Here is a 25575-nt window from a genome sequence, read left to right on the forward strand (position 1 = left end):
AGTGGGCAAGGCAGGGTAGAGCAAGTGCCTTTATCTTGAGATTTCCTGGAGCTATATTTTCACCTTCCTTCCTCTGCTTCCCTGCTACACCCATTTCTTGTTAAAAGAGGTGGATCTAGCCTGCAGCACTGAACTGCAGACAAACCTTATGACATATGTAAGCATTTGACAAGCCCTGGGCTTCAATAAGGTTGGAGACCGTGCTTCCCAAAGGAATGGATGGTTTCCTACAGCAGCTGGGTGATTGATTTTCTGGTGTATTTTCAGTGACAGCAATCACGCCTAGATCCCTTCTCCGTGGTGACCAGTGGCAAGACCCAAGGGAATGACCTGAAGCTATCAAACAGTTTTGGTTGGATATAAGAAAAAGGTTCTTTATCCAGTGTGGGATTTGGGCACTGGAACAGGCTCTCCAGGGAAGTGGTCACAGTACCAAGCCTGACAGAGCTCAAGAAACATTTGGACAATGCTCTTGACCACATTGTGCGACTCTTGGACAGGGGCGGTCCTGTGCAGGGAACTGGGGCTGGGAATTGGGACTCGATGGTCCTTGAGGGTCCCTTCCAACTCTGCAATTCTGTGATTTTCAGGTGCGAATCCCTGCAAAAGACACAAGCGAAATCCGGGCGAACGACGGCTAATCGGTCCCTCTGCTCGTCCCGACGGCTGCACTACAACTTGGGGGTGCTGACGGTCAAAGATAAGAGCCTTATCTACGGGCCGCTCCCGCTGCCTCCGCCAGCGCTCTGCCCCCCTTGCCGCCGGCTCCCCGAGCCCTCGCACCGAGGGCGGGCCGGGTGGTGGTGCCGCCGCATCCCGCGCTCCGTGAGAGAGGGGGAGGCGAGGCCGGGCCGGGCCGGGCCCGGCCCGCCCCTGCCGCCGGTCCCGCCGCATCCTGCGCTCCGTGAGGGAGCGGGAGGCCGGGCCGGGCCCGCCCCTGCCGCCGGGCCCCGCCCCGCCCGTCCCCGCGGCCTGCGGCGCTGCCCGGTGCGGCGGGGCCGTCTCTGCGGGCCGGAGCGGCGCGCTGGGTGAGCTCGCTGACCCTCGCCCGGAGCGGGGGCAGAGGGGAACGCGGCGGGGAACGGGTTGGGAGGGATGCGAGGCGTGCTGCTGCCAGAGGGGCGGCGGGGCCGCCAGTGCGGCCCGGGTCGTCTCGGCCCTCCCTTCCTTCCTTTCCCTTCCCTCCCTTTTCCCCAGTCCCTCCGGTGCCGGAGCTGCCGCTTTCTCCGGGGAGGGCGCGGGTTTGTCCTCCTCAGTTCGCAGCCCGCTGCCCTGCTGGGGCGAGGGGGGGCAGGGAGAGGAAGAGGAAGAGGAGGAAGGAGGAGGAAGGCGATCACGTGCGGGAGGCGGGCTGAGCGGGGCGGGGGGCCGCTTCTGGGAAGGGGATTCCTGTCCGGGAAAGGGATCCCTGTTCGGGAAGGGGGGGTGCGTGCGGCGCTCGGGGATGCTCTGCGGGCACGGCCGCCTCTCCCGCATGCCCAGCGCCTCTCCTGCCGGCGGACCCGCAGCAGGTTTGCTTTCCCTCTCCCCTTGCGATTCCAGCCCAGCAATTCCATCCTCAGGGAGGTACGGCGACCTGTTTGTCCTGCTGGTAACGCTGCGAGCGAGCCGGGCCCTGCGACCCCCCGGCTTGCATCGCGGGAAAATGTCGTGCTGAGGGTTAATGCTGGTTAATTTAGGCAGGTTCGGAGAGGCACTGCCTGCGTTCAGCATCCGAATTTAAAGTGGGTCATACAGTGCTGAAGTGCCGCGTTTGTAATCCGTGTCGAGGGTGACGCTGGTGCGTCTGCAGAGAGAGCGGGTTAAAGCCGCAGCCTTGGGGCTCCAGCTCAAGTTACTCATTGATGGAGCGCTGACACTCGGCAGCTCCCAATTCACTGTGCTCAGGTGGCAGCAGACACAGTGGTCAGCTTTAACCTGGGAAATATTCGCCACAAATACTAAACTTGCTTGAAGAGGTTGTTTGTTTTTAAATTGTCTTAGTCCGCTTAAAGGACCATCACTGTGTTTTTGCACGACGTTGTCAATACTTTTTACTGTGCAGATTTGTCATCTTGGTTTATATAATATCTGCGTATTGTATATATTGTGTTGAATATTAATTGCTATGAAAATTGTCATTTTGTGCTGGAAATCACTGTGTTTTGGGGTATTGTTAGTGAATTCAGCATTGTGAGAAGACTAATTTCTATTTATAAGCCCGTAGTGGTGCTACTATTTTTAGTAGATGTTTTTCATCAGCTTTGCAGTTTTAAGTAGGCCAGATGCAGAGTGATTTGGGTTTTGTTTGTTTGTTTGTTGATGGTGTTCAGCGCCAGTTACTTTGCATAAAACGCACCCATGATCCTCTTGTTGTGGCACAAATCCATAATTTTAAGGGGTTTTTTTTGTTATTCATGTGTTAGACCTTTTCAGGGTGAATGTTGCTTTCTATAGAGCTGGCATGTTGAGAAAGATATATGTGACCTTTTAACAATGCTGGAATTGATGAAATACTAAACTCAGATGGATTAGGCATTTGTTTTTGGTGCATTTGGGCTTAAATGTGGTTGTCTTGATGTAATGTGGTCTAATTTTCATAAATTCTCAAGCCATGATTTTTTCAAAATCAGTTTAGCACAATTGTTCTAGGCCTTCATTCAGGAGAAGGAATGTGTTTAGACTTTACCATTTTAAACTTCATCAGAGCATCCTAGCTAAACATACAGTTATTAAAATATATTTGTTGAAATGTTTTACAGTTATCTAGTTTCTAATAAGCACAACTAAAGGATTTCACTCAGTGAATTAAGTCAGCATGAACAATATTACCAGTGATTTTGCAGAAGGTATTGATGACATGATAATGGTCAATCACACTTGTGATCAAAATCACAGCAGGGACTGTGATTTCTCATCCAGCAACTCAGATGAGTCATTTTGAAGGATCACAGATTTGTTGCTTATTAAACATTCTCTAATTTAACTGTATGTGCTAAACATCTGTTCTTAATTTGGAATCGTTAGGAGCTGTTGTAAAAGACAACTTGTACATTACCTCTCTGCCTTGGTGTCTTAAATTCAGCTGAGAGTAGAATTAGAAATGAAAATTTGAAAAAAGTAGTCTTAGAACCAAAAAAACACAACTGAATATCTTCTAATGACGTTATGCTCTCCATATTAAGTTCAGCTACTCAGTTATCAGCCTAAAATAGCATCACTTCAGACATCAGGAGTTAATTTCCATCTTGCACTGACAGAAAAATTAGATAAATTATACAGAGGTGTGTTAAAAATAAGTATTTTCTCCTTGCGGTTCAGATGTAGGTCTTTGCTAGAAGTTGGAACTACTGCTTGGAGTAGCTAATTGTTTCTTTATAATGTCCTTTAAGAAGAAAAGTAGAACTAAAATGTAAAACCTGAAACCTCCTTTTGTTTTGAAGCACCTTCATGAGCTGTAAAAGAGGAATTAAGAGTGAAAAAAAATCTTACATAAGTTTATCCCATTCTGAAATGTATGTCAGTTTCTTGAAATGCTGTTTTCTTTAAGACTCAGGAATTTTCAGGGGTTGTTTGCCTGGAATAAACTTTTGCACCATTTTGTGGAATAGTTCTTGAGGGAGTGACAGAATCCTGAGTGTTTCTCACTAATACATAAAATGCCTGAGCTGTTTCAGGAAGAGTCCCACAGTTCTGTGCTAGCAAAAGAATAGCTTTTCTTGTCTAAGTAGTATCTGGCTAGCAGCCTTGGGGCATATTTTTGTTGTTGATTTGGGAAAAAACCAAACAAACAAGTAGGAGTAGTCAGTGTTATAAACCAGTATCGTGCTTGATGTTTGAGGCACTCAGTGAGGTGTTTGGCGTCTTTGAAAAATTGTATTTTGTACTTAGAGGAATGCAGACGTGATAAAATAGATGTGGTTTTGCTGTCTAAATGGTTTCTTTGGCCCACAAAGAACTCTGAGAAACTGAATGGATATTAGGCCCAATTGCTTATTTAGAGTTTAATGTGAGCTGGTGTTGGGTAGGCTGCAATATCAGCTCCAGAGAGCACAATAACAGATGTGAAGGAGAGTTAGTACCAGATTTGTTGGAGGTTTTTTTAACTGTCTTTCCCTTATTTTTGTACCAGTTCTCTTTTATGCCCACCTCTCCCTCCCTGCTCTTGCAAGAAATAATTAGCTTCTTTTTTTTTCCTTTTTCCTTTTTCCTTTTTCCTTTTTCCTTTTTCCTTTTTCCTTTTTCCTTTTCCATTTCTTGCTATTTCTTGTGACTGGAATGTGTATGCATACATACGGCATACAAAAATACTGTATACATGGGTTAAAACAACTGAGGGGAGCTTACTGTATAAAACTGTAAAATCCCGATGTAGTTTCAGGTCTTTGGCAAGATTAGTCCACAAGATTTAAACCAAAAGAAAGGATTATGTTATTTTTTTAAAAACTCTAGTTTTGATTTGGTAATTAATTAAGTAAGAGTTGGAGCTGGATCATTTTCAAGGTCCATTCCAATCCATAGCATCCTCTGATTCGATGAAGTGAATACTGTCAGTTGGAATGTATAGGTTTTAAATGGAATGATATGTTGCCAGTTCTATACCTGGGATACTTTCTCTCTCTGTGTTTTAAGGACCTAACAGTGATAACATGCACAGGATTCATGTTTTGTAGTTTGCAATGCTAAAGCATCTTCAGTGCAGCTGAGATCTGAGGCAGACCTTTGGAACATGTTATGGTGCATCCTTCTTGTTCATTTTTAGTATTTTCTTAACATAGGATATAGTTGCATGTTAGCACAGTTCTCATAATGGCGTGGTGCAGGTTTGAGCCCTGTATGGGCCATTCATTCTGGTTTGAGCTCATTTTAAAAGTAAAAGTCTGGGATATGCTCTTAAGAAGGAGTCCAGAGAGGAAGAGACTATGGAGATGAAAGGGAGGAAAGACAATGCTGATGCCAAGTTTACAAGCTGTTTACTCTGCCATTTTTCTCAGTTCTTGTAGAATAAAAAATGAAGTGTTTGGAAAAGGACAATAGTGTTTTGCAGGACATGGCTCAGTCACAGGGATTCTTTTGCTGCAGAGAAAACTAGTCCAAGGTTGGAGCACTTTGATTTGACTTTCTGAATCTAGGAGTTTCACTCTTGGGATGGAAAAGGTGACACTGCTGTTTCTTCAGATGCTCTACTAACCTGAAAATGTATTTCATTTTTTTTCTTTCTCTTTTTCACCTTCTTTCAATGGTCTGATAAAAATACTGCTCAGTCCAAATGTGTGCAATTGCCCTGTTACTTTTGCTAGGTCACCATGGGAGCATAGGAAATTGGGGAAACATTTTTCTCAAGGAAATTGGTGGTTTGTTGTTTTGGTTTCGTTTTTACAGGGACAAGTCACTTATGGTAAGAGCTGCTATTTCAGGATAAATCAGAGCTACTCTAGTTCTGAACACTCAGATAAAGCCAAACTCTTTGTAAGGAGCTCTCTCCTGTTCGCTGGTAAATCTTGCCCTGCTCCTCCAGTGGGAAACCTTCCCAGTCTTTAAATGTGTTACATATTTGTAACTTGTAATTCCTGCTGTGTTGCCTAATTGAAAAGCTAGAGTATTGCCAAAGCACTCTACAGTATCTTCTGCTTATGTTGGGGGAATTTTGTGGGTGTGCATCAGTTTGAATTTTTCAGTCTGACTTTGATTAAAGTGTCTGGCCCCAGGTTTGGGGTTTTTTTGTTGTTGTTGGTGGTGTTTTGTTTGTTTTTTTTAAATATCCCTTCATGTTCACTAAGGAATATTTGTTTTGGACAGAACAGTGCTTCAAACGGTGTTTTTAAAGGCATTGAAGCATTAAAATATTTCTGAGGCAATGATGTGTTACAGTTAGGGACAGAGTGAGTGCAGCTTGGAAGGGCTTTAAGTGCTGTTCAGGAACAGGAGCAGTGGCTATCAGGAGGTCACTAGTAATGTATCTGCTGCAAGTGGATTTCAGGAAAATTAGTTCTTGCAGTTATGTAAACAAAAGGGACAACGTATGTCAGCAGAGTGGGTTTCATTCATTTGTAGTGGAAAACCATAAAAAATGTGTCCAGGTGTGTCAGAACTCAGTACATCCCTCTGGGTGTCCAGAGCTGCCAGGGGGCTCAGAGACCCTGGCACAAGCCCAGAACACCTGTGGGTTTGATTATGACCCATGGACAAATTGCCAGCTTTGTATGAAGACCTGAAAGCACAGAAGTTTAAGTAGTGTAATAATAAAATTATCACTAGGTGAAAAAATAGATTTTGGGATTTTTAGAATTGGGATCTTGGGGACAAGATGGAGGGACTTGGGCGTGTCCAGCCTTTCTTCTTCTTCTTCTCTACCTCCATCTTCTGCTGTGATGCTGGCACTTTGGGATTGGTTTAGAGTAGAAGCTCGCTGTCTAACATAGGTGATAGGTATTGGAAAGTAATTGTAAACATGTTATACGTAGTTTGTAGTATAAAGAGATAACACTGCCCTGGGGGCAGGCAGAGTGCCGCTGGCTGTCCTGCTGAGCGGACCTCAGCTGGACAGGAGAAAAATTTTTATAGATAAGATGCAATAAACAACTCTGAGACCGAGAACTGAAGAACTCCGACTCATTCTTCGAACGCGCGGGCCGAAACAGAGACTTTTCATGTGTCTCGGGGCTGCAGTAAATGGCAAACTCCCAAGACAGGTAAGCTTTGGAGACAGTCTCCAGCTCTTGGGGTTTTTTCCTTCCCCTGATTTATAGTCAGCATTACTTCATAGGTATTGGTCTTGGCTCTTAATCAGGGTGTGTGCTGAGACTGTCAGAAATAACACTGAGAGCCTTCTGCTGGTACTCCTGCAGGTTAATACAGCTTCATACCAGAAACTCTCAGTTTATTTGACTTCCAGTATAGAGTCTTTACAGATAATTGTATATCCTGTCCATGGTGTTGGCTAGAGCAATTTGTGTCTACGCCTAGATAAAGAATGAAGTTGAGCTTCATGATGGTGCCAGAGAAAACAATGGTTTGAGACCATTTTCCTTTAGGTATGTTAAAATTGTCTGAAACTGTCTTTAAGTATAACTTAAATATTAGAATGTTAGTGTTACAATACCAATTACTGTATTAAGCTCTGTTCTTGTGAGAAATTTTGGGTTTTATCCATGTTGTGTAGCAGGTAGTGTAAGCATCAATGTCAGCCCTTTGATCAGAAAATATATCAGTCCTTTGATAAAGAACTGGCATGTTTTATTTGTCTCCTTATTAGGAAAGTTTTTAGCAAGGAATTGCTTTTTTTTTGTTTGTTTTTGGTGGGATTTTTTGTTTGGTTTTGGGTTGTTTGTTGGGTTTTTGGTTCTTTTTTTTCTTACAAGTGAAAATTGCTGCTCTTTTGGTGTCAGCTTTTCAGTAAAAAACTACCCTGTAGTTTTCACAGTACTTGAGCATCTTGCCCACTATATTGGCCATGTCATTCTATTTTACTCATTGGAAAAAAGAAATACTTTCTGATTGTTTTTTTAACATTCACAGAAAAGCTGTTTATGGTAGGAATGTTTGGTCCATATTTAGTGTCGTCTGGACACATATACTAAGTATTCCAGGTGTTCAGTATGTTTCAACAGCAGTTATGACACAATGTTACATTGTGTGCCTTGTTACTTTATGCAAAGGTGACTTCTCTGATATTTTAAAGTAAGTTAGCATTGCCTTTTCCAAACTGCCTCCATGTGGCACTTTCAGTTTTGATTTTGCTGAGCTGCTGATAGCCTTTGAGTAATCCTTTTTATTTTTTCATTTTTAATCACTTCTTTTATCTCTTCTCAGTTAAATTCTACTGTGTGGTTTTCTTCTTGGAAGGAAAAACAAATCATACATAGTGCTGTTACTCATGTATGCTACAGTAATATAGTAAACAAAAATAATTTAAACCAAGGACAATAAACTGGAAGAATAGGGTAGAATAATGATAGAAAAGAGAAGCAGCATTCTGATGTTCCATCTCTAAGATATGTGTAAAATTGACACATGCAGTGTGTGCCATCTGCTTCTGTCAGTATGAATGAAAATAATGATGTTAATTGTAAATGTAGTTTGAAATCATGGGCAAGCTCTTGCCATGTATTGCTGAAGTCTTTAGTAGACTTTGAGAGCAGGGAAGGACTGCAGTCCTAAGCTTGATAATTTTGATTCCTTTACTTTATACTTATTATGCTAGTTAAAACTATAAATAAGTGTAAAATCTGTATTTCACTAGAAAGTTTGAGAATTTAATTCTCCGTTTGGAAGCTTAAGTTACGGGCATAATGATTAAGTGTTTAAAAAAAAAAGGCAAAACACACCTTTAATTTAAATAGATACAAACTTTGGAGGCTTTCTTTCCAGGAAAAATATGCTGTTGTTGTCTATGACTTTGAATAGGTCAGCATAGAAAACTTAGTTATCTAAATATTTTACAAGCAGTTGTTATGAAGAAAACAAAAAAGCCTCATTAAAATTTTACATTTTTTGAAGAAGGCATATCACAAATATACTAATGTGGATTCTTATTTCAGAAGTTTTATTTCCTTCTTAAATGGTTTTACACTTCAGTAAGCTTGTAGATTCTGTCATTTCACTTGCCTAGTAGATGAAGGAAAGGTGGTGAATATAGTTTTCTTGGGTTTTGTTAAGGTGTTTGATACTGTACCTCCCAACATCCTTCTGGACAAGTCTGTGAAGTGAGCAGGTAGATGGTTGCTGGAAGAGCTGGCTGAAGGGCAGGGCTCAAAGGGTTGTAGAGAGTGGGGCTCCTCTGGGCTCTCTCCCTGTTCTGTTCACAGTTTTTATCAGTGATCTGGAGGCAGGAGTCAAATGCACTGTCAGCAAGTTTGCTGATGGTGCTCAAGTGGGAGGTGCTGTTGACACTCTCAAGGGACAAGAGGCCCTGCAGAGGGATGTGGGTGGATGGATTGGAGTGCTGAACAATCATCAGTAGCATGAAACTGAACAAGAACAAATGCCAGACTCTGCACCTGGGATAGAGCATACCTTCCACAAGTACAAATTTCAAGAGTGGCTGGGGAGCAGCACCACAGAAATGGGTCTGGGGATGCTGGCTGACAGACAGCAGGCTCAAAGTCAGCAGTGGCAAACCATCAAATGCACCACAACCAGCTGGTCAAAAGGAGTGATCATCCCACTCTATTTAGCACTGCTGCAACTTCATTTTTAGTACTTTATGCATTTCTGGGCCCCAAAATTTAAAAGGGATGTGAAGGTCCTTAAATGTGTGCAAAAGGAGGACACTGAAGCTGGTTGAAGAGCTAGAAGTAATGCCCTGTGAAAAGCATCTGAAGTCACAGGGTTAACCTAGTTTGGAAAGAAGGAGGCTGAGGGGTAGCCACACTGTTCTTGGCTGCTTTCTGAGGTGGTGAAGTGCAGAAGAAAGTTGCTGATCTCTTCTCAGTAGTGCCCAGTACCAGGGCGTGTGAGAATGGCTGAAAGCTGCATCCATCATGGCAGGTTCAGACTGACAGGAGGAAATGTTTCTTTACCAAGTGTGATTGAACCATGGAAGAGTTTTCTTTGAGAAGGGGTTGATGCCCCAAGCCTGTTCAAGAGGCATTTGGGCATTGTCCCTAATGCCATACTTAAACTTCTGGTCAGCCCTGAAGTGGTCTGGCAGTTGGATAAGGTTTTCTGTCCCTTTCCGCTGAATACTCTATTCTGTTCTGCCCTCATGATGAGGCAAATAACAACCAGACTGTTATTTGCCTGAAATGCCAAGGATGTTTTTAGCTTTGAAAACACTTTTAAAAACATGTAACATAAGAGATATACTGGAAACAGGATTTTATTTTTCTGACTCTTTCAGAACAGATGTTCACAAGCATTATCACAATGTGCAGGTGTAGTTAGAAGCAGGTTCATGCAATCTTCAGTTTAGCTTGAAAACCATCACTTGAAGTCTGGCAAAGGAAACCTACAGAACATTGCAAATCCCCTACATCTTGTGGAGAGCCATTTGATGGTGGGACTGTGTGGGGAGAAGACATTTCTGTCTCACTCTCTTGTTTCTTATGGCAAGGAGTTAATGGCACAGTTTGTGTCCAACACAGTTGCTATGATCTCCACCTCTCCAGGCAAGTTTGCCCATAGAGTTTCTTGGAATATTCTGAATTATGGGCTGTTTATCTTCCTGGTGAGTGTCTTTCACCTAGGCTCTGCAGAAAATTAATGTGCTGGTCTCTAAACATCACTTCTTCATAGGATGTGTTTGTTTTGACCACACATCCTTCCTGAACCCTACCATATAGACTTACCCAAGCAATGGAACTGCCTGGAGCCAAAAGAAGTGGTGCCAGGTAAACCCAGTTTCCTTCAAATCAGAGACCCAGACACCCAGATGTCAAGCTGTCTTGAAAATATGTTACTGATATTGTAAAAACACCCTAAAAATTATCTAAAATATTAACCTTTACCAGACACAGGAAAGTAGATAACTGACTGACACACAAAGAAGGCTCTTTCTAAGAAAAATCAACTCAGAAGTTTTAAGAATGTGATTTTCACTCTTTATTTAATAATAATTTTTTTTTTCTGGCTGAATTTGCATTTTGGCTTTTAAAAAACCAAACCCCAGACATCCTCACCCAGTTTATAATTTTTTTTCTCTGTTTTAAAATTATTTTGGTTTTTAAAAAGCACAATAACCATGACAATAGAACAACAACAATGTCATGTATCACTTTGGATGCAAATACTCAAGTAATGTGGCAGCATGAATTCAGGCCAAGCACTGCCTGCTTCCTGAATAACAAGAATAAGGATCAGTAATAGTCACATGCAAAAGAATTGTGTGGTTTTTTCAAACGTGTGACACATCTCAATGACAAACACACCTTTTTTGCCTTCCTGAACTTGTTCCACCACTGAGTTTCTTGGCCAGGGATGCACGAAAAGCACTCCTGTGCCTGCCTGGTGCTTGTGTTGCCCACAAGGAGTGCTGAAAAGAGGCAGCTCCTCATGGGGCTGCAAGCCTGGAACCCTTCCAAGCACAGGCTGTTTTGCACAAGCAAGAACCCCTGGAGAAATGGAGCCAAGGGAAGAGCAGGACTCGCTCCCACTGCAAATTTGTGATGGGTGAGAGAGATGGGGCATGATTGGTGCTTTGGAAGTGCAAGGGAGGAGAGTTGTTGCTGTTAGTGCTGAGATGGGAAGGAAAGTGTCAGGCCAAGTCACCATCCAACACTAAAAGGGAAGTGCTGCTTTTTAATAGCCCTCACATGCCTGTAAGACAGCTGCCAAGAAGAATTTAAGAATTTTTTTTTCCTGCACACACCTGAAACCGTCTTAGAATGTTGGTGTGATGAAATGACTGATTATGTCATTCAGGTACAAAGGAATTTTTTATTTTAATTAATGAGAGAAACTATGGGAAACAATCTTTAGCACATACTTGGTGATTAATCAGTTTGCAGAGCTGTTGTAATGAGTGCAAAAAGCTGCCAAGCTATGTCTGTTCAGTTAAAGAATCACAACATTTTCATGCCAGCTTAGTGTGACAAGAGAGGCCCTGCCATGTGTCCAGACATGGATCTGATGGATCAGCAGGCAGAGCAAGACCAGGGACAAATTCTCTTGCTGTGAGTATCCCCCTGTCTATAGGGCTTTGAGGGAAAAAAGTCTATCAGTAGTAAGGATTTAAGAGTACATGGGATTTATAAGCTGAATCTGATGTTTTGAGTCATGCTTCAAAACAAACTGGTAGCAAACACATTTTAAAACCACGCTTTTCTCTTTGCGAATGGCCCCACAAGGCAAATGGGTGCTGAACTAGCACATTCTGAAGCAATTCACTCTGGCTGTACTAATTGCATTGCCATCCTGTGCTGTATCTAGCAATAATCCAGCCTGGAAGTAACAACTTCCTATATATTTGGCACTGAGTTCCACATCAAAATAAAATAAATATTTTAGCCAATATAGATGGGATTTTTTGGAGGTTCAGGTGTTACTTATCTTTTTATTTTTAAATATAGCCATTGATGGCCTGATGTGAGGTTTAGATCTCATCCCAAACATTTTCCTATGGGCTGCTGTTACATAGCAGGGCACTTTAGTGTGAGGGTTTTCAGTACAAAGCAAGTGCTGTTTACAGCATTGGAGTGCTGTGATCCTGCTCACACCCTCGGGTTCAGGTGCCCAAAGTTCAGTGCAGTGCTCAAGGCACCTGACCAAGCACACACCACTTATGTCTCCCTCCCCTACAGCCCTTTGCCAGCCATGTTTCAGGCAGCTGCTCTAGAAATAAAGGAGGAAGATAAAAAGGTGCATTGTGCTTGTCCACCCTTGCCTGGTGCTTTGAATTCCCTAAAGGCTGTTCTGTGTGACTTGACCTAGACATTGACCCTCCCTGGCTGGCTTTGTCTTCCTCAGCTGTGATGTGTGTGCTCTGGCAGCTCCCCACAGCACCTTCACTGTTCCCCTGTGTCCTTGTATCCTCCCTTGTGTTTGCCTAGTGGTGTGTTACAGACACCCTGTTGAGCTCTGGCTGACTGTGTTCTTGCAGCTTTGGAGTTGAAACACTGTTGAAAGACAGGAGTGGGAAGAATTTCTCTATCTCTTGCCATTAACTTAGAGATAATCCACGCAGGAGGAGGCAAAGTTTTGTTCTTGAATTTCAAAAAGCTGTTCCCCCAGTGTTACAAAAACTTGTCTGATGTGGTTTGTGCTGCAGGATGTATAGCTTAATTATCTGAGCATTTTACATGAAATTAAATTTTCTGTGTGCTTCCATGAAACTTTTGTGACCTTCTGAGTCCGCCATTTCTAGAAGCCTTAATTGGACAGATGTTCTCATGGAGGATTTAAGTGAATCATGCATCAAACTGCCTCAGTTTTATAGGAAATTCAGCCTGAAAATTCTTTCAAAAGCCTTGTAGTCAGAAGAGACTTAGGGTAATTGCATTACCTTTAACCACTAGTTACACATACTTTTTTCATGGAGAAATTGTCTGGCAATATAAGTTGCTATAGCAGCTGAATTTACAGAGCAAATAGCAGTGTATATGCTTTATAGAATGATTATTACACTATTCAGGGATTTTAATGGACTTTTCATCTTTTGTTTGTGTCAGCTCTGGATGTGCTATTAACTAACACTGCTATTTTTAAGGAATTGTATGTGGAAATTCCTTTAAGTTGTCTTCCTATTTATTGAGAGCATTTAAGTCAGTATTGAAAATCTTAAAGGATGCACAGCATCATGCTTTTATTCATTCTACTCAATGATCTCACTCTGGCAGCATGGAGAAATGACCCTTTAAATCTAGACAGTGCTCCCTTACTTCATACGACCTAATTGAACATTAATTCTCTTGCTTCACAAATCCTCTGAGAGATGAAGAGCAGCTTGATACTGTGTTAGAAACAATTTCAAGGGCCTACTTGCCTAATTCTCTTAGTCATCCGTTTAGCAAAAAGAGAACTGACATTGTAAGATGCAAATAGCTCTTGGAATTATGGGATTTTATTGACTAATGTGGTTTGGTTTTGTTTGTTTGTTTAGAAATCCTTCCTGTATGGATCAGCCTTCTAGTGATGGTGAAACTGGGAGAAGACCACTCTAAGCAAACCCAGGATGATTCGGGTCCCAGCTGATGCAGAAAATGCTCACAGTAGCAGTGTGGAATCTTGTCCTTCCTTGCGGGATGTCCACTCCATCAACCCCACACAGCTGATGGCGAGGATTGAGTCGTATGAAGGCAGGGAGAAGAAAGGCATCTCAGATGTCAGAAGGACTTTCTGTTTGTTTGTTACATTTGATCTCTTATTCATAACCTTACTGTGGATAATAGAATTGAATGTGAGTTGTCTTTTCAGTACCTACCCTTAGACGATATATTAAGGTTTTATTCACTTCAGAGATGGTTGATAAGTTGCTCCTTTCTAGCCAAAATTATGTTATTTGTATCTGTTTAATTTTAAGCAGCTTATTTAAGCTTCCATGAGCACAGTAACCTACTCAACTGCATCTACTTTTATTCATTTAGATATATGTTTATCTCCTTATTATGAAACCTTTAGATGTTCCTGTAGTCTGTGAACCATGCTGAAAAAAACATTAGAAATCCAGTGTAGTCTTCCACCATTAAAACCAAAAATGTTACTCTACGTCTTTGAATTTAGCAAGCAGTGTGAATTTTAACAGGATTCAAGACTCTGCCTTCTGAGTAACTTTAAGTCAGTGATATTTCACTGAGGTGTTAGTCCCTGAAAGGACTTCTAATGGCCAAAACCTTTCTTTTGTTGTATTTTCTTTGATGTAAACTTGGTGTATTACACAGTATGGATGGCAGGGTGCATTTAAATAACATCAACTCCCACAGTTGCCACCTTTTAACTCCAGCATTTGTAATCTGATCTAAAATTTCCAGTAAGCAACATGATAGCTCATTTGTTGTTACTTCATAAGTAGCATCCTAGTTCTTGAGCTGGGTTTTCACGTGTAATCTATTTTGCATATAAGAAAGAATACAGTAGGGAGGAATCCCTTTTATAGAAAGAAAAATCTGGAGTAAATATTTTTTATCAGCATTTCTTTACTAGATGAATAACCTTGGTTATTGTTTTACATTATGAAGCTTCAGGAGCTGACCGTTCAATAGCTCATTGATACAGTGAAAAATATTCGTTCTGATTTCATTTGAGAAAGAAAATTTTGCTTGCCCAAATGATGTAATTTTGAGACTAGACTTTCTGTTTCTCTCTAGGTGGAAAAGTGGTTGTAGCATAGTGTTCTGATGCAGTTCTTTTTTTAGGCCACTTTCTCAACAGCTTGTACGACTAAAAGGAATAGAGTGGGTTTATATCTCTTGTTGAGGTTTTAGAGTACAGATTTGCACATGAGTGCTCTCAGAATATTGAAGATTCTGAATAGAAAATGCTACCAACTCATGATATCATGGTGTTTCATTTTGAATGCCACAGTATCAAGGGACCTCAAGATCACAGCAGTTTTCTTTGTAAAAGGCTGTATTTTCAGGACAACATATTATGAACCAGTGTCCTATACTGCCACATGTCAGCAAGAATAAAAAACAAGTTTTGTCATTCGAAGTCAATGAGATTAGAAGCTAAAATCTGATATCTGGGATCTGGCACGTGCTTAGGTTTTTTGTTCTGTTTTTCTTTGAAATGCTTTGTTTGTGAGAAGTCAAATAGCATTGTGTTAGGACCCTGTGTTATTGGTGCAGAATTGCTATGAGACTTCCTGTAATCATTGTTTTCACTTTGTTGCTGTTATCCAGTTTCCTTGGGTGTAGTGTAGCTTATTGTTAAATGCTTCGGGGAGTAGCTCCATGGCATTTTGAGCAAAAATCAAGGCTTCCGTGGTCTTCTGTTTATCCTTATTTTAATATGGTTCTCACACAGCCACATAGTGATGAACAGCTTGGAGTGAGGGAAGTTGATCTTCCTTGTTTCTTCTGGAAACAGATAATCACACATGATACAGCAGAGCAACCAAGGGAAAACTAGTTCGAAAGTGGCTATTTGTTAGGTAGCCATAGAGGGGAGGAAGAGGAGAAGAAATAGAAGAAATTCAGAGTTGGTGTGACTAGTCTCAGGAAAACACTGTCCTGCAGTGTAGTTGGAAAAGTGTGGAAGTGTGTAGACTTCATTGCTTTGAGATAGCGAGCATATGTTGTTGGTGGGCTTTGGTAGCTCCTTTCCTTAAAAATATGACAGTAGTCGAACTCAGTTTTAAAGCCTTCTGTTGGTGTTTTGCATAACTATTTCATGCAGTGCTTAATTACGGAATTTCATATTAAAAACAGTTGGAGATGGACACTAAGGCTTTTAATTTTCAACTAAGATAGATACTCCCTCTCATTCTCTGAGCCAATACACCTTAAATTACTTTCTTACAAGGCCAGTTTGAACAGTAGAATCCTTCTACTGGAAGGAAAAATGGTGGCTAAGGAAGATGTAGTTTTGAATCTCATCAGCAAATGGAAGAATTAAACTTGAATCTTAGTCATTTGTGTGAGACTATTCTAATAGTTACAGCTTCTGCTTTTTTTACTGTGGATCTTTTGGCTCAGCTCTCTTAAAAAATTGTGTGAGGGCTGATAAGGAAGAGATCTGAAGTATAAATTCAGTTTCTGTTCTGTTTCCTATGTGAAACATGTGACTGACTAGAAACTAGGTTATGGTTGGCTTTTTGATCAGCTGTTTTGATGCTCCTTATAAGAGGTAAAACACTTTGTGAGTTTGTGTAACAGTCCTTAACATTTAATAATTTATTCCTCCCTCAATAGCTTGTTTGCTTTTATTTTGGGTCAGCCTGAAATGTTGCTTGCCTAGGCCAGATCATAATCCTAAATGTTTTCACTTCAAAAAGCCTATGTAATCTTGAAAAACAAAAAGCAACAATAGTCTTGACCTTATCATTCTTGGCAGACAGCTCTTCTGTATTTAGTTTAATGATCTTTTTGTATATCAGCAGGGAATTATTAGTTTTACTCTTCATATTTCTCTGTATTTTGTTTTCTGAAGCTGTGTGTGTTGTTGTTCCTTTGTAGGTAAAAGGAGGCATTGAGACTACCTTAGAGAAAGAAGTTCTACATTATGACTACTCTTCTTCATATTTTGATATATTTGTAAGTGTTCCTAAAAAAAGAAAAAGGAGCAGTAAAAGTATAGTTTTCCCATTCCTCCTTCCACAGATGTTTCCTAGTTTGAGTCTTGTGCAAGGGTTGATCTTTTCTTGATAATTTAAACCAGAAGGGCCAAGTTTCACCCATCTAGGGGTTGCCCAATCCTGCTCTGGCAGCAGGCTTATGGAGCCTGTAGATAGGAATGCTTAGGGCCAGTCTATGTGCATCTTTAGCTTTGGGGTGTGCGGAAAAGCAGATGGAAAACCCGGTCAAGAATGTGACTTTGATGTGACATAAGGTAGTTTATTAAGAGGACAAGACCCACAGCCCTGCACTCCAAAATCATTTTGCTTAAACTGACATTTTTGTCCTTCATTGGGCATAAGGTGGCTGCAGGGAGGAGAGATTTGTGCCCAGGGTGGCCTGCACAGGGCAGGTTTTTCAGAGTTCTGTGTTTTAACTCAAACAGCAAGAAGAGATGACACGATGATGCTCTCTTACTATCTATAAGTACCTTAGACACATAAGAGGAAATCTATTGCATTAGGAAATTTCTTTCTTTAAGCAAGTCTGTAGCTGCACAACTCAAGTAAAAGTTTTTTCTTTACAGTTCTTCTAAAGGGCAAGATTGTTAATTCTACCAGATCTTCTTTGCCTTGCAGAGGTGACTTGGTTTGGTATCAGTCATTTTTACTGATGACCATATTCAGAATCTCTCTTTGAAACTGGTGTAAAACCCCATCCTTACTTCTGCATTGGGCATTTGCTGTACCAAATGAATTTACATACTAGACTGAAAAATTTTATAAGCTAGCAAACTATGCTCCTTCTCCCTTTTCCATTGTTTGGCTGGCAGGACTCCATGATACACCATGCTGCAGAAGGCAAAAAATGTTATCTGTAACCATTGAAATTCCTTTATCCTGTAGATGAACCAAGGGTTAAGAATATGTAATGCAAAATAATAAACTTTTATTCCCTGGAAAGGGACTAGAACTGCAAAATTGTTTGTGGGTTTTTACAGGATTTCCTCTGTTTCTACTACACATTTGCGTAAGATTAAATGGGTTTATCATACCTCTGGCTGTCTTTGATTTCTCTTCATTTTTAAGTATTTGTTTCACACTTTGTCTCCAACTTGCTTTAAAAGATGTGTTCAGAATCGAAAATCTACTGTCAAAAAATAAATAGGGAAATTGAAGCTCAGGGTCCCTGGTTCAGAGATCTTGTCTGTCTGCTATTGATTTAATTTTCTGGCCTACAAATACCATAACTTTCCTTTCTCTACTGCCAAATATAAAGACTTGCTATTGTGGGCAGCCACATAAAAAATAATTGATTATTACAATGTTAATATTTCACAAAATACTAGAAGTATAGTAGCACACTGCTAAGATCAGTGAGATGCACAGTGATGCTCAAGGTATCTGCTGGATTAACTGCAGCCAGCTGTTAGTCTGAGCTAACATAACTGTTTAGATTCCAGTCAGGTAAAGTCGTCATGAAGACACTTTGTATAGCTTTCTTATGTTTCTAATTTATTCGTGGAATGGCACATGCTTGCACATTAGAGCCTATCTGGGCAGGTGGATGTTGCCATTTGCTTTACAAATGGGAAATCACCTTCTATTTCTGTTTTATAAGTACACATTTGAATTTGTTTCTTGGTAACAGAATTTAGACTGTCCTAAGTTTCTTTGTAAGTAGTTAGTATTTTCGGTGAGCTGAGAATGTTGTGGTTCTTCTGTGTTCTGAATTAACCAACCAATATTTTTTCCTCTCTCTGTAGCTACTGGCAGTCTTTCGGTTTAAGGTGTTAATACTTGCATATGCAATGTGCAGACTGCGCCATTGGTGGGCAATAGCTGTGAGTAGTGGCCAAGCATCATGGAGTTTTTCCTAGAATGAATCAAGCAGACAAAATTTTAGATGCCTCTTAACCCTTGTGTTAAGAATCATCTTGATGTTATATTTGTTGCACGGTAGCAAATTAAAAACTTGTTTTCTGGAAGATTCTCAGCCTAAAGGCAAGGATTTAATAGAACAGTGGGTGTGATTTTTATGAGGTATCATGTTAATACAAATGGAAGGTTTATTTTTAGTCCAGTATGAATAACTGCTTGTTACCTCTGAGACTTGTTAATCAATGTTGGAAATATATTTGCATTTGTAATAGTGAACCTCCTTTGAAAACAAGAATTGGCATTATTGTGCCAGAGATCCAGGTGTCCATTAAGTCCTACATTCTTTAAGAAGTTGTAGGTGCCACCCATTGAACACTAGCACCTGTATTGCTTCATGCTCCAATACAAAAGGCTGAATATGCATCCCTTCTTAAAAAGGAAGTTCTCAAGAGCTGTAGGCAACCACAGTGGATTGGAGCCAGTATCTTTAATGCAGGTGTATGGTGTGGATGACAAAAAATGCAAAATTTGGTGAAAAATTCATGCTTCCACCAGTCAGTACTATAGGTTGTAATACAATAGGTGTATTGCTGGCTTAGTGCTTTGTAAATCAGACTTTTTTTTCCCCTTACACTGTGGTAGGTGCATGTAGAGCATGTTCGTGTGTAACTTTCTTCAAGTGAGTAGCATGCAGTTTGCTTAGTACTCTGAGACTACATGCCATGATTTTTATAGATTGTGTAGCTAGCATGGCACAGTCACATATGTCGTGGCAGCTGCTGCTCTGATTGTGCTTATATTTAAATGCATGCCTCTTAAAAAGTCCTTGCTCTTAGCTGGGTAGCTTTAGGGTATTTCTTAATCCTCCAACTTGATGCTTGTGTTTGTGAGGTGGTGAGAGTGAACCCACTCTCATAATTTTAGATACATAAAGCTTCACTGGAGGTTTTGCCAAAGCCTTGAATCTTAACATCCTACCTGTGATAAACAGAAGTTGGTTCTGCTGGTTTTTAAAGAATTGCTGGACCCAAATGCACTAGAACATATAGAGGCCTTGCTTATGTGAACAGTATTTGTTCACTGCGTTTTCAGATTTTGGGAGTTTTGAAGATATTTTATCCAGCATGCTGATTTTTTAAAATGTATCAGGGAGTATTAAGTCTTCAAAAAAAAATTTGAAATACCACTTAACGAATTAAAATATTTATTCCAATTTATTCCCACAAAGATGTTTTGTTGTTTTAAGTGGATATTTTGATTTGGATGGTAGTAAAAAACATTTGGAACAGCTGCTGTTTTCTTTTTTCCCAAATACATAAATAGTTGGGTTTTTTTAAGGGACTTGATGAATAATCTACATTATCTTCATTATGCAGTGAGATCACAATTTACATACTCAGGCAGTTTAGATTCTACAAAATGCTATGTGGAAATCAATGTTTGGAGGTGTTGGTATTAGAAGTTACCTTTTATAAGGTTATTTTGATAACACTTTAAGTTAATTGTATCATGCTTGTTATATTTTATTAATCTATGTCATCTTGCATATCAGTAAATATTTAGAGCTGCAAGTAATACATAATGGCAGAAATAAGAAGCTAAATCCATTCATTAGTTTATCTCTTCTGTCTCTTTCAGTTTACAACAGCAGTGACCAGTGCCTTTTTATTAGCAAAAGTAATTATTTCACAGGTATATATTCTAATCAAATGTTTGTTTTACTTTGTTTTCTTAAAAGCAAGATTCTTTAGAGTAATTTTTGTAATGTTTTCTTTCTTTCTAGCTGTTCTCACAGGGTGCTTTTGGCTATGTGCTGCCCATCATATCATTCATACTTGCCTGGATTGAAACTTGGTTCCTGGACTTTAAAGTGTTACCACAAGAAGCTGAAGAAGAAAATAGTAAGCTTGTGTTATTTCCCTTCAGTCACTGCCTTTGGGAACACTTGATCCCATGTTAACTGGCAGAAGAATACTTCTTTCAGCTTCTCAAAATTTGAAAGGCTGTGGAAAAAATGAAATCAAATGTCATGATTTTTTCCTCTTGGAAAGAGGAACATATGCCTTCAAAGAAGTGAGGTGTTAATTAATTTAGGGAGGCAAAGTTAAAAGTCAGAAGGGCCAGATGAGCAGTTTTGTCAAGCACTTGGGAATGTGTTTAATTTTGTATGCTTGAGGTATCCCAGAATTCCCACTTCTTCCTTGTCAGACCACCACATTAATTTAACTAAGTTGGGCTTGTAAAACTTTATTTTCTGGATAATGCATAAAGTGTCTGGCTCCTCTTTTAGGAAGAGTAGACACAGTAACTAATTCAATGTCACTAACTCTTCTTTTGAGGTGGAAAGGGGAAAGCAAAGAAGTGTTGTGGAGAGTCTGTTTCATATACAGGCAGAATGAGACGAGAACAAGTGTGAATTTCAACCTTTGAGATGAGGCATTAGGTCATCTGACACTCAATATATTCAACTAAATGGAGGAAATCCACTGTTTCAGTTGAAAGAGAATACTGCTTGAGGGGTGAGGGGAGGAAAGCTTGCAGATGCTTGTGAGTTTCAATAGCAGAAGAGTAATTATACAGCCAACCTGTTATTTATGCATCATTATCTGAAGTACAGTCTGAAACTCTGTTGGAAGGGCATGTTTATCTGTTAGGTAAATCAAAAAACCTGTATGTGAGCATGGATGCCTCCATTTTTATGTGCTCTGAGTGTAGTCTTTCTGTTTGGATCCCTTTCCTCTTCTTTTTCACTGGTCTGAGAAGGAAGGTGGTTGAATGAGAACAGTGGGGTTTACCTGGAGAAAAAGAAACTTAGAGTAACTTTTTTTTATCTTGTAAGGGGATGAGGAAATGCAGCTGCATCACAGTGTTATCTAAATAAGATAAGAAATCTAACCAGTTTGGAGACTTTTGCATTTTTTCATATTGAATATTCACAGACAAAATATTCGATACATACACATGCAAATAGTTCATGAAGGCTTCAGAAACTGAATATGTTGAGACAGACAGGTGAAAGCAAGCCATAGTGTAGAGTCATAGCGGCAAAGAGAGAAAATAATTTATTTGGTTTTGCATGGCACCTCATTGATCATTAAAAATACATCTCAGAAGTTTTCATTAGCCAGGGAATATTGATGAATTTACATATGGCAACATAATCAAGTAATCACACATAGTAGAAGGAAAAATTCCTTAATTCAGGTGTGCAATATCTGTTTTGCTAGTATATGTCACCTTAGCTGCCAGCATTTAAATAATAAACATAAGTGTTAAATTAATTGTTGATGCTTTTCAAAAATGTATTTATTTAAAGAAGTAACTAGTTAGAAATGCTAATATAATACATCAGTCTTCAAGATTCTTCATCAGTATTTGATCTTTAAGATTTTATGTGTTAGCATTGAGGAATTATTTTCTGCTATTTTTTTTCTTTTAGGATTTTTGATAGCACAGGATGCTTCAGAACGAGCAGCTCTTCTTCACCCAGGAGTCCTCTCTGACGGGCAGTTCTATTCTCCCCCTGAGTCTGTAGCAGGTACTTGCATTGGCTTAGTGACAGATGTTTCATATTCACTTTACACTCCTGCATATTTCATGCCCTTCAAGAAGGGAAGGGGAAAAATATATTTTTGTTTTTAAATGAAAACTGTATTTATCATCCTAAAATGCAAGATTCTTTTTTGTTCAGTAATTCAGTTTAGTTACTGTCTACCAGATGAGTTACAAGACATATGATTAGTGTATAAGTCATAGTTAAGTCATGTTCTGACTAAAAGCAAGGTGAGTCTGAAATAAAATGGCACCACAACTGAAAGGAGGCAGTTATGGTTTTGTTTCTGCCATCAGTGATCTTTGTGGGCTCCTTCCAGCCTGAGATGTTCTGTGACTCTGTGGTCTCTTATCTACCAGCAATAGCATTTATGCAGCAATGCACAATTTAATCCAGCCTACATTTGGAGATTTATACTGTCTTAGGATAGACAATGAATCTGAAACTGCTGTAAGGCAAACTGAAACTTCAACCAGAGCTTCTTTTCTTTTCTCATACCAAAAAGAAAAAAGCCTTCTCTCTATAAAAGGGTTCACCTGTCTGGGTAAATCAGATATACCTCTGCATATAATTTGCCTTGTCTAATTGAGATATGAACTGATTAAATAAAAAATAAATGTAAATCCTGCAAGATCCAAGAATGTGTCTCAAGCATTTCAAGGAAATAAGTAATTTTTTAATAGATTGAATCAATTCGAGTTACCTGAGAATGCAGTGGTGATCCCCAACTCCTCTATCAGTCTTTTTCCCCTAAAATGTAAACCTCCTCTGCAAAGGTTATGTATAATGCAATATAATTAAAATAATATCTGTGCTGTATAATGCTATATATTAAAATAATATCTGGCAATTGCTACAAGTGAGTTTGCCTCTCTTGCAGTATGGAGTTATACATGTTGGTGATATTTTTCATTTTAATGTCTGTCTGTTTTCTCTGTGCTGAGCATCTTGCCTTAGTGAAGATGACTCCGAGCTCCATCTAGGGGTCACTGAGCATTAGTGCCGAGTATAACCAGTGATTCAGAGTGAAAATGGATTTTAGCTACAACTGTGGGTCTGCTTTGAGGAATAATGGAAGTATTGTACTGGACTCAGCTGTTCAGCTGGGTTTTGTTGTGTTTTTTTTTAGCAACAGAATACACAGTGTGAGAGGAAGTGCAAGTGAAGCCAACATGTTTTTCTAGACATTGTGGCTGGGTCAGTGTTGCCTGTGCAGTGAGATGTGTTTCAGCATGCATGTATTGACTGTAGGTGTGCCTTTACTTTCAGCTTGTCTAGTGAGATTCAGTAACAGCTCAGGTGCTTTCTCCAGGTCTGCCCTGACTGCCAAGTACATTTTAAGCACCCTTTATGGGTATGAGACACAAAAGAAACAGTCAGATTAATATATTTGAACTAACACACACTGGTAGTCACAGAGTGAAACTGCTGGATAATGTAGAGTAAAAATAGCTCATGATTAAAATTTTTCTTCAAAAATCTGCATTTCTTTCTAAGAAGACGAACTATGGATTGTTCCAAGAGAGCAGTTTTTGGTCACATTGCCATACATATTGATTTGACAAATATGCAGAGATAAGCTATCCCCTGTGATTGTGCAGTGGGGAATAAACCTCTCTGATGATATGGCAACATATTTTAAAACAAATCTTTGCTTTTAGGAGGTGACGTATAAACTGAGCTCTGTTGGAATTGTCAGCATATTTGTCTCTTTTTGTCTTTCTTGAAGCTGCACCTGTCCAGGGACATGCCCTGGAGCCACTTCTTTATATGGGGTGACCTTCATCTTTGACATTGGTTACTTGGTAACCAAGTCTATTCTGGAGGTTGCAGGTGGAAAATCAGCCTGGAAGGAGTAAATTTATTCAGTTTCTGTACAATTTGAGCTTCAAAACACAGCTGATATGCTATTCCAAGAAATGAAAGACATTCAGACTAATTTGTCAAAAAAAAACCCCCAAAAAACTTAAACATTTTTGTGTCTTTTAGCTTCTCTCAACTGATCTACAGCATTCTTGTCTTCCTTTTCAGGTTCTGATGAAGACTCTGAAGAAAAACAAGACAGTGAAAAACCAATTGTATAGCAAATAAGAAAAAGCAGGTAAGTCCTTTTGCATAGAACCAGAATATTCCTAAAGATATGCTTTTTCTTCTTAGTTCCTTTCCAAACAAATTAACTGGTATGTTAACTCTTCAGAGTTCATAATTTTTAAACTCAGTCTGTCTCTCATAGCAGCTTTCAAGAAGGAAATCCTGTGAAGCTCTTGAGAGCACAGAGTCGGGCTCCTTTGCATTTATTTTTTGGTTCTCCTGGAAAGGACAGTAGTGGACCAGATGTGTAAAAGCTCCTTTTTTGGCAGCAAAGAGATATACTTCTTTGGAGATGAAAGCACAAGAATGCTAGGAAGGGATTTTCTTGGGTTTAAATCTAGGACAAATATGCCTAAAGATTTCATGGGCAAACCTGATTTGCTATTTCCCCTTTTGTTTAATATTACAAATGGATTACACTGGAGCAGCCTCATCTTAACATTTTTGTAGTGTACTTTGTTTAAATATGAAATTACTTCCTTATTTTGGAAATGACTTGATTTACTTCTGGAATTATTGTGCCTCATGCTTTCACTTCACCACTCACAGCAAAGCTCAGGCTGGGGGAGGTATTAAATGTTCTTGAGAAGCTGGAACTTCTGATTTGAAGCCTTCTAGTGCTCACCTGGAAGAGTGGCTACCCTTTTCTTTTCAGCCTACCTGTTTACAGTGTCTGTTTGTTTACTCCCATCTTCATTCATCCTGACTTGTGTGATCTGTTGCAGAAAGAAAATCTCTGCAGGAAGTTGTTGGGGGTTTGGAAACTGGCAACAGAGTCTGTGGCTGACTTGCTGGCAGAGCTGCTGACAGGAGAGTTTACTCGTTAGAAAGTAAAGGGAACGGTTCCCATGTACTGTAATACCTCATGAAGTTGTACCTTGTTGACATATGTATATTAGGTTGCCTCCCAGGTGGTATGAAAGTATTTGTCCACAATGTATTTTATTATTCAGTGATTCCTGAAGTTGATCTTCTAATGACTAGGTAATTACTGGAAAGTGTTGTCTTGTGTACCTAATCAAGAGACTGGTAATATAATGAAGTAAAACTTCTCTGTGGTGGAAGTATATTTAATAATTATTGGGTCTCACTAGATAAAATTATTTTATGTTATTGCTGTTTGTCATTAGTTTATGTTTACTTTTTTTAACTCCATGCATTTTCTTTTTTTTAAATGGATATGTTCACTTTCTAAAATAAAAATGTTAAAACATGAGTAATGCATCATGATATTTCATTACTTTGTCATTGGAAAAATTTACATTTACCATTCCTGGTAAAAAAAATGTAACTGGGCAATAGGACTCCAGTTTGCACAGATTTTGTGCAAAATGCATTATAGTACTGTTTGGGACTCCCTACATGGCCTGTAGGGAGGCCATATTGGTGTAGTGGCACATAACTTCTTTGCTGCATTGCC

General features: G+C 39.8%; 1 protein-coding gene across 5 annotated transcripts; it reads left to right on the top strand.

Moving 5' to 3' along the window:
* The first annotated feature begins 888 nt into the window (after nt 1-888).
* STARD3NL (STARD3 N-terminal like) lies at nt 889-24165 on the top strand. 5 transcript variants are annotated; one of them, XM_026792683.2, is made up of 8 exons: nt 889-1028; nt 13517-13813; nt 16533-16610; nt 18397-18474; nt 20150-20203; nt 20295-20412; nt 21951-22049; nt 24096-24165. In XM_026792683.2, the coding sequence occupies exons 2-8, from the start codon at nt 13589-13591 to the stop codon at nt 24146-24148; spliced, it is 705 nt and encodes a 234-aa protein (XP_026648484.1). In that variant the 5' UTR covers nt 889-1028; nt 13517-13588; the 3' UTR covers nt 24149-24165. The 5 variants fall into 5 exon arrangements, with proteins under 5 accessions (XP_026648484.1, XP_026648488.1, XP_026648489.1 ...); XM_026792686.2 differs by lacking the exon at nt 889-1028 and adding an exon at nt 1365-1511; XM_026792684.2 differs by lacking the exon at nt 889-1028 and adding an exon at nt 1410-1566.
* Nucleotides 24166-25575: the final 1410 nt, after the last annotated feature.

This window comes from Zonotrichia albicollis, chromosome 1, assembly GCF_047830755.1.
Source record: "Zonotrichia albicollis isolate bZonAlb1 chromosome 1, bZonAlb1.hap1, whole genome shotgun sequence".
NCBI lineage: Eukaryota > Metazoa > Chordata > Aves > Passeriformes > Passerellidae > Zonotrichia > Zonotrichia albicollis.